Here is a 9271-nt window from a genome sequence, read left to right on the forward strand (position 1 = left end):
GCCCCCTAACAGCTTTTCAGTAACCTCCAGGGTCTCTCTTTGTTCTCAGGGTTAGGCTGGTGGGACCCTAAGATAGCATACAAGTAGCAGATGACAATGCAGGAAAGTCCAGGCCACAGAATAGGTCACTAGAATTTTTTGTGGCTCCATTGGCCTCAGAAGCCAAGACCCTGCAGGTTCACTTACCACATGGTTCCATGCTTCTGCTGCAACTAGGAGAAGAATCTAGAATCACATCCATAAGAATGCTCTGTGTGTGTGTGGGCGGGGGGAGTCAAGCACACTGGGGAAGACTGATTGGAATCACCACAAAACAATTAATACACTGAAGGATATAAAATTAAAGGTTAAAAGCATGATATCCGTCAAGCTCTCATAAGGTGATTTGAGATAACAAAGTTTCAGTATTATTATTATTAGTGTTACCATATTATTAGCACTGCAATAAGAAATGTTTACTAAAATGATGCATTTAATGAGAAACAGAGTGAATATTCAGGTCATTCTCTGGATAGGCAATCCTGTGTAGTAAGCCTAAAATGAGAGAACTTTTATATTTTTTATAGTTTTTAATGCTAAATGGCATATGTCCTTGTAATGGATTTCTAGTGTGTCAACCTGGCTAGGCTGAAGTACAGGGATTTAAGGAAGTGCAGCAGCCACTTTCTAGCACACTCACACCTCTTGAAGTTATTTAAGCAAATATTAATCTAGGTGCTGTTGTAAAGAGATTGTATCCATGTATCTTTTCCAGTTTGTCCTTTTGATTTCTTCTAATAAATATCCAGAAGTGAAATTAATGGATCATGTGGTAGTTATGGATCCTATGAATCATGGTAGAAATGTACTATTACATTGACTTTTAAGATTTTATTAACTTTAGAAACCTTTTAAATGCAATTTTTTCATGAATATTCTTCATTTTACACAGCAAAAATATTACTGTCCTTTGAGATAGGTGAGAATTCAAGATCTGTGACTACAGGTTTCTTCATTAAAATTTCTGAAACTTCTGAGGTATGCAGTCTTATTTTCTGTATCAATTTCATTCTGTTAAGATATGTGTGCATTTATATTTAGTGTGTCTATAATAGAGAATTTATCGAGCCTATTTTTACAGGTAGCCTATTTTGCATGTTTGGTAAATTACAGCTTCCATTTTTCCATCTGATTTTTGTTACATTTAACAAGATTTTAAACAGTTGTAGATCATGTTTTCATTTATGACCTTGTACCTCTATTAACTTACTCAGACAGATGTATTTAAGGCAGGTAGGTGTGTCCTACTTGCCTGTAACTTATCGGCACATATAGCAGACGTAAACTTTCAAGCAGGTAAATTAGAGGGGAAAGCCAGTATTAGGCTGTGAGTTTTATGAAGAAAAATATAAGATTTGCAGAGTCTATCCAACAAGATGCTCTCATGTAGTCTGGAAGCTTTAAAAATAAATCCATGAAAAAAAGATTTAAAACCTGAGATTTGTTGAAGGAACATGATTTAGCAGATGCATAGCAGGCAGAAGAGAATTCCAAGCCTGCCAGTGAGAAGAACACTGTGCTCTTGCTTTAACCTACTAAACTGGATAAACACACCAAGTATTGTTGACCTCCGCTACCTTAGACATCAAGTGAACAGACCAAGACATAGAATAACGAATGCACAGCATTCCAAGTGAACAGACCAAGACATAGAATAACGAATGCACAGCATTCCAAGAGAGATTATGTTTATTTAAAGAAAACAGAAACACATGTATACACAAAGTTATATATATCCAACCTTTTAAGAAAATCAATTAATAGATTTCATAAAGGAAGGAGAAGTTACAGAAAATCAAGTGGACACTAAATTAACAATCTCAGTTATTGATATTCCTGACACCTGTGGTCAGATTTTTGACCTGTCCGTGACAGGGGTGTCCAGAGCAAAGGAAAGGTTTGAGAGGAGAAGAGAAGGAGCAGGAGAGGAAGCGACAAATGAGGGAATTATTGGCCACATTGAAAAAGCTTAGGAAACCACCATCATAATCCAGGAGCAACCCCACCCGGCCTAGAGGCCTTCTGACATGTTGAGGTGATAGTGGGGAGGAGGTGAAGAGCCTGCACTGGTTGTTCTCTTTGACACAAAGAAGTAGAAAAATTCCCTCTGAGTCAAGGACCATGTCATTCTTTCTTGCCCAAGAATCATTACAAAATCCAATTGCCCAGCTGCAACAGCCCGCCACATCCACCTCCCAGTAATGTTGGCCAGAAGTGAATGACTCAGCTCCCCAGGCAAGAAGATATTTAGATCTTGGTGGAGAGCTGTCGACAACAGGATGATCAGAACCAGCCAGCAGACGTCTCAGATCTTCAAACACAGGGACATGACCAGTGACTATTTCATTATCCAAGGCAATGTACACTGCAGGAGGAAGGACAAAGAAATTATATTAACAAGCAGCATTATAAATTCCTGATGGACAAGAGCTTTATATGGTGTCTGGGTTTCCTAGCTTATTATTAGAAATAGGTGGCAAGACAGAAGAGAGCTTTAGAAATCTTCTGCACTCCAAGGTCTACTGGTCTGTCTTCATAATAAGATTTTAGCCAGAAAAAAAATGGAAGAAATCATAATTTAAAAAGAAATATATATGACATATTGCTAAGTTTTAGCTATCATTTTACCTGGAACATTTGAAATTTGCAATTAACTAAAAAGTTACTGTCAGAAACAAAAGCAGCTTGCCCATCTCCTAGAAAATGTACAATAATAAAATTAATAGGGCTTCCCTGGTGGCGCAATGGTTGAGAATCTGCCTGTTAATGCAGGGGACATGGGTTCAAGCCCTGGTCTGGGAGGATCCCACATGCCGCGGAGCAACTAGGCCTGTGACCCACAACTACTGAGCCTGCGCTCTGCAACAAGAGAGGCCACGATAGTGAGAAGCCTGTGCACCGCGATGAAGAGTGGCCCCCGCTTGCCACAATTAGAGATAGCCCTCGCACAGAAACGAAGACCCAACACAGCCAAAATAAATTAATTAATAAACTCCTACCCCCAACATCTTAAAAAAAATTAATAGTTACGATAACTCCTACAGAGTGAGCACTTTTGTTGACATAAGGAGTTTTCACTAAAGCATGCAAAGTTAACATAAAATGAAAAAAAATTCATATTTTTTGAAGTGTTCTTTCTGTGAGAATTGTTGGCCAGCATACCTTGCAAAAAAGGGACAAATTTAATGAAACAAATTATCAGTTTACTTTGCCAATGTGCGTGAAATTTCATATTATGTTTGTAGTAAACTTGATCATACAGTATTTTTGTGTGATGTGAATAAAATATCTTTCGTATTTATTACAAACAGTTTTATAAACCAAGTTAAAACTCTCTAAGCATCTCACAACCAATGATAACTTCACTTTCCTAAGACTTGGAATGTACTGAATGTACATGCAGAGCTACATGTTTCATGTGAACAGTCAACACCATACCTCAGCCTACTGCAGGCCATCAATTATCCTCTCCTATTTTTTACCTTCCAGATACCTTACTACAACCCATCATAAATGGCTTTTTTTTCCAGATACCAATTTGGTTTTTTTTTTTTCCATATATGTTATTCTTCTATAAGGGTAAATTTGGTTATAAAAGTTCCCAGCAAAGAATCTATAGATTGAGAAATGGGGAAGGTCACCCACAGGACACTAACAAAAGGGAATGTACAACTCTCCCACCAGAGGGCTACCTGTTACCTTGGAATTGGTTGAGCCAGTCTACCAGTCCAGGAATGGGGCATGAACTGAGCTGTGGGACTACAGGCTGGGGCATGTGCAGCTGTGCTGACTCACTCCTGCAAGAAACAACATGTGGTTGCTCTTTTGAGCTCACGGTTTTCATCACAAGGATTATATCTACATCCCTCTGAAGACACTTTATTTAAATCCCAATAATTAGGTTCAGGGGCCATGAAAGTAAATCCCCAAACTAGGGAATGCAGCAAATGACAATTTGTTTTACGAAAATCAAAGAAAATCCTATCCCATCTGCTAAGACTGCAATCCTAGGATCCAATTCAAATTAATCATGACGGGGTCCTCTCAGCAAATCACAGAGCTATGCAACATGGCTCAAAATTGTGGACATTCAAGAAAGGCACTATGAATTTTAAGCCACACTAGTTACCACTGAAATGCTCAGTTTCTGTATAAACATACTAGTGGTTGTGGAGCTTAGCCAGGGCAGCAATTTTGCTTCCTAGGACCCAGTTTCACTAAGTGCATTGTACAGCCTTTCCATTTGAAGTGGCCTTGTGCTACACATGGAAAGCCAATACCTTGATGAAGCTCTTTAAGCACATTCTCTCCTTGCTTCTACATTAGGTTTCTCTGAAACCCTTATTTTGCACATAATCCTGTCCTGGCTTTGGGCACATTCCCCCTATGTTTTTATATTTCTAAAAAATGGTAGTTGTCTTCATGTAACCTTTGCACAGAACCCTGTAAATAAACCCTCTACCCAGCTCCACCTTAGGCAAAACAACCAAGGACACTCTTTCTACCTTTGGAGAAAGGGAAACATATATACTTTATGAAAGAAGTTATAGTGTCATGATAACTTATGTTCCTATTTCAGCATCAAATGGCTGATCACAGTTACAGTTCTTAAAACTTGAAAAGGAGGGCAAACTTACCTTTTCAACATGTTGTCATAATGCTGTAAAGAGGGAAGCAGAAAAGATAGTCTTAGTACACTTCACAAGATTCAGAGCGAAGACGTAGTGTAGTTTCTTATCCCCTAGGGTGGGTGAACTCAAATTTCAGCAAATTATATCATGGGCAAAGAAACAGGAAGGGGAAATGAGTTGTCAAGGTTGTCAAATTTTTCATTATTGCGGGGTCCAGATATAAATTCATATATATTCCAAAAAGCTTCTCTGTTGAAGTTGTTCAGTAATTGAATGTCTGTTAGGAGAATTGAAAAAGAATGACTCTAGGATTTCTTTCACTTACCTTTCCACAAAGCTTTGTTATTCTTGTGTATGGCAAGAATGGCCTTTGGTTATTAGCGTTACCTGGACAGCATCTTATCACAGTATCAGAAAGCATGATAAGAAAGCACATGATGGAAGGCCAAGGAAAGGTGGATATTATCCAAGCAACACCATGAATCTCCAGTCCTCAGTCCTTACCTGGAGCAGCTCCATGTCTGGTTTATGGCACAATTCCTTGAGTTCCTCATATATCTGTCTTAAGAGTTTCCCCTTTAGGTACATATTGTGTTGACTTCCTTTGAGTTGCTGAAAAATCTCATCGCTTTCCTCTTCTATTTTCCTTAAATAACATTTCTGTTCAAGGTAGACAAAGGGGCAAACCTTCCAGTATTTAGGCCGGATCATATTCCTACACAGTGTCACATAACCCTAGAGTGACAATGAATTAATTAGGTCATATATTTTAGCAGATTTCATTCCTCTCAGTTATCAATAATTTGTCTTCTGATAGTTAGAAATTTGGTACTTTCATTAAGAACAGCTTTTTTGGGACTCTTTTTTTCTTTGTTCAACTCACTTTTTAATTTCATTGAACCGCAAGTCAGTATCTTGATTCTAAACACTTTGCCTCAAATATCCACACTTTCTTAAAAACAGGTACTTGTGATTTAATAATTGTGTTATATAATACACACAGTACTCTAATGACTAAATCAAGTTAGTCTCTTAACCTCAGATATTTCCTCTGCTTTTAGGAAATAATAGCAAATATTACTTCATACAGTTAGATCAGACCTTCCCAAAGTATTAACATCCAGGTCCACAAACTGCATGCAGGCCAGAACCTTGTGTGCATGGATGCAGCTTGACTCCTCCTGCCTGAGACTATACACTCCACTTCTTAGCTGACCTCCACCCTACCCTTAGAGATGCTGGTCCACAGACAACCAGCTTTTGGTCCTAATTCCCATCTTCTCTCTCTCTTTTTTTTTTTTTTCACTTTCTCTTTTCCTTCTTTCCTCTCAACTTTTAAAAATATTTGACTCACATTGTTTTAAGCAAAACAAAATATGGACAATTGACCCAACATCTTCATTTGGTTCTTGTGCTGTCATTTTTACCTCCAAGAAAGCAAATTTTTTGGTCACAGGTGTACATTCACTGTACATATTAATGAAACTTAATCTTCCATCAAAGCGATGACCTCTCTTCAATTCCCAGCTCTTGTTTGAAACCACATTCATCATATCACCAAGAACCTCCTTTGTTGAATCCACATAATTCTTCCTATGCATGTTACTAAGAACTTCTTCCTATTAACACCAATCTTTCCTTCTATAAAACCTATAAACCTTGGGCTTCAAACAAATCCCTCTCTCTGTACGTCCCTCCATCAATTTACATTGACCAGCTCCTCTTTCCCTGCTGGACCCATTAATACAGAGATCCTTCCAATTTTCTTTGCATGTAAAAATTTTATTCTTTTCACTCTTAAAACTCTCCTGTGGTTTCCATCTAATGCCTAGAAAATAGAGACAATTACGAAATGTCTCTCTCCAGACGAAATCTTTCACGTAAGCTCCAACCTCATTCATTCGATTCCCTATGACCTATTTTTGTGAGGATATCTCCCCAAAACTCAAAGTGCAACATTTCTCAAACTAAAATTTTCTTAACCCAAAGCAGCATTTCTTCCTTTGTTTCCATCCTCAGTGATGTTTCAATTTCAGAGAAGAAACTGGTTCTCAGTTTTTAAATTTTATCTTCTTAACATTATAATCAAATCAATCCTATTTTCTCACATTTCTCTGCCATAAAGAATATCTCTTGAGCCCTCCAGTTTCCCATTATCTGTGGTCAATTTATTCCTGTACATTCTTTTAAGGATTCTCCAACTTTAAGGTTGGACTTCCAATTTCACTACTCTTTCTCATTCTCCTTCATATCTAGCTTACACAATGGAGAAATAAAGGCAAGTGTGGTATGAGAAAAGGATAGGTTAAGTCTGAGATGTGTTGAGTTTAGTTATCTCTTCCTAAAAAGCTCTTTCCCCAAATAGCCACCCGCCTAGACACCTCACACAGGTGTCAGCCCAAATGTGATCTTCCATTGTAACTTTTTTGTGATCGTAATTAAAATTTAATTTTATCAAAATTACTATTCTTATTTACCTTTACTGCTAAATTTTTCTCAAAAACACTTAGCACAAAGGATCATGCCATAAGGGTTATATTTTGAATTGTTAATTGGCTCTCTCCATTACTCCATTAGTTCCTTGAGTACAAGGAAATCTGTTCTTTTTGTCTATTTCTACAGTGACTTAGAAGAGTTATTATGACACAGCACTCAACATTTCAAAGGGAAAATATTGTAAGTGATAACCTTAAGTATATCACCTTTAAATAACTGAGTTAATTTTCCTATATCACCTTGTCATACACACAGCCCCATTTAAATTTCCTTTGTAATGGTGAGAAGTATATTTTAATATTGCTTGTTTATATGTTTCCATCATGAAATCATTACTTCCTTGAGAATCTATATGTACTGTTATTTCACCACTCCTATTAGTGGTGCTCAATTCATATTTTTAAATCAACAAATGGTAGATCCAAATTTCTCAGCCATGCATTTAGGTCACATTTTGAACTGACCTATCCTCCGTTTCCAGCCATATCTCTCAGCACTGCCTCTGTAATAGTATAGGTATCAACCAATATGAACTTTGTAGAACCTCAATATCTACATGATCCTCTAGTTTCTAGTCGTCAGCTTGCACACATTTACATGCCTGTCAGCCCCATGAATTTCCTACTTCAAATTGTTCTTTACCATCCAAATAGTCCGAGAAGGTCTCCCTGAATTTTCAAAGATTTTCCTTCTGAGAAACCCTGAGTTTATCTCATTCACTAATTATGGTATACCTTGTTGATTGTGATTTTTCTATATATGTTGGTGTGTTATGGTGTTGCCCAGGAAATAAGATCTTTTACTTCGATATTTTGATTTTAGAAAGAAATCCTATAAGGGGACATACTTCTTTCTACATGAGTAGATGAAAGCTTTTTGCAATTGGATAGTCACCCATAGAGAAACATAAATATTATGATTGTTAGTTCAAGATCTTATTGAATAACCACCAAGTGTCCCAAACTGGTGCTGAATGAAACAGAATTTCTTGTTTACCTCCCATGTCCTGAGTTTGCTGACTTCTCTCTTTAGATTTCTTTTATTTTCTTGTATATTTTGCCACATAGACCTCATTTGCTTCAGAAGCTTTTGCTGCAAAAGAACCAACAGTGTGAGTATCAGAGAAGCTGATATTGAAAATTTCAGATCCTAATGGATGAAGAATGGCAGGGAATATCTTATAAGTGATCACTCAAGAAGACAAAGGGATAATTTATTTTCACTGTTAAGCCTAATTATCTAATATGTAGGACATTTATAACCACAGAATAGACTGGTAGTTGGAAAGGGCGTTTCTCCATAGAGGAAACTTGCCCCCAAACTTTATTTCACCTAACCCATTTTCATTATGTAAATCCTGTGTCAGATTTTAGTTGTCCTGCTGATAGTTCTTGTCTCCTACTACTCTATTATTTTAGCTAAAGGACAATGTTTCTAAATAGACTCTATGAGATTAGGCTTGTTGAAATCATGGTTATAGTGACTAATAACCACTGAAATTAACAGATTTGTCCATCTTGGTTTTACACTGACTAATTACAGTTCCAAACATGATCAACCTCATTATAACCAAGAACTCAGGTTGTAAGATTTTAAAAAGTAAAAAATTTAAGCACAAGATTGAGAACATATTTTCTTCAATAGTTTATCCTAGGACCTGGCACACAATACTAGTTAGTATCTGCTTTATATTTTACATGAATGGAGAATAATTAACTTCACTTTCTTTTGCATTCTCTCTCAGGTAAAGCTCTCCCCAGGTTCAAACTTCTCTCTCAGCCATTGCTTACCCGGTATTCCTCAGCCATCCACTCAATGGAACAATGTCTGTGAGCCCCATGCTCCTCAGACTTACAGCAAGGTAAGCAAAGCACATCTTTCGTGACCTCACAAAAGAAGTTTTTTGTTTTCATGTGTATCTCACATATCTCTTCTGCACAGTTTGATGAGTCATAGGGTCCTGTCCATCTGGCAAGGAATACCCTTGTCTTCAAAAGGATATTGGTTTTCAAGTTCATGTGAGGGGATGGTTCCCTGCACACTGGGCAGCAAGGAGGACATTGGGCTTCCTCCCAGCAGAGACAGAGGCACGGCATGCAAAAGCT

At 37.4% G+C, this 9271-nt stretch overlaps 1 protein-coding gene across 1 annotated transcript; it reads right to left on the bottom strand.

Moving 5' to 3' along the window:
- Window positions 1-1859: 1859 nt before the first annotated feature.
- On the bottom strand, window positions 1860-9051 carry LOC308621790 (tripartite motif-containing protein 77-like; the record flags this gene model as incomplete). Its single annotated transcript, XM_081242523.1, has 6 exons — window positions 8957-9051; window positions 8163-8258; window positions 5175-5330; window positions 4677-4699; window positions 3739-3836; window positions 1860-2404 (listed from the first exon to the last, which is right to left on the bottom strand). The coding sequence occupies exons 1-6, from the start codon at window positions 8972-8974 to the stop codon at window positions 1860-1862; spliced, it is 936 nt and encodes a 311-aa protein (XP_081098649.1). The 5' UTR covers window positions 8975-9051.
- Between the last annotated feature and the right edge of the window lie 220 nt (window positions 9052-9271).

Source organism: Mesoplodon bidens, assembly GCF_964165515.1.
Source record: "Mesoplodon bidens genome assembly, chromosome: 8".
NCBI lineage: Eukaryota > Metazoa > Chordata > Mammalia > Artiodactyla > Ziphiidae > Mesoplodon > Mesoplodon bidens.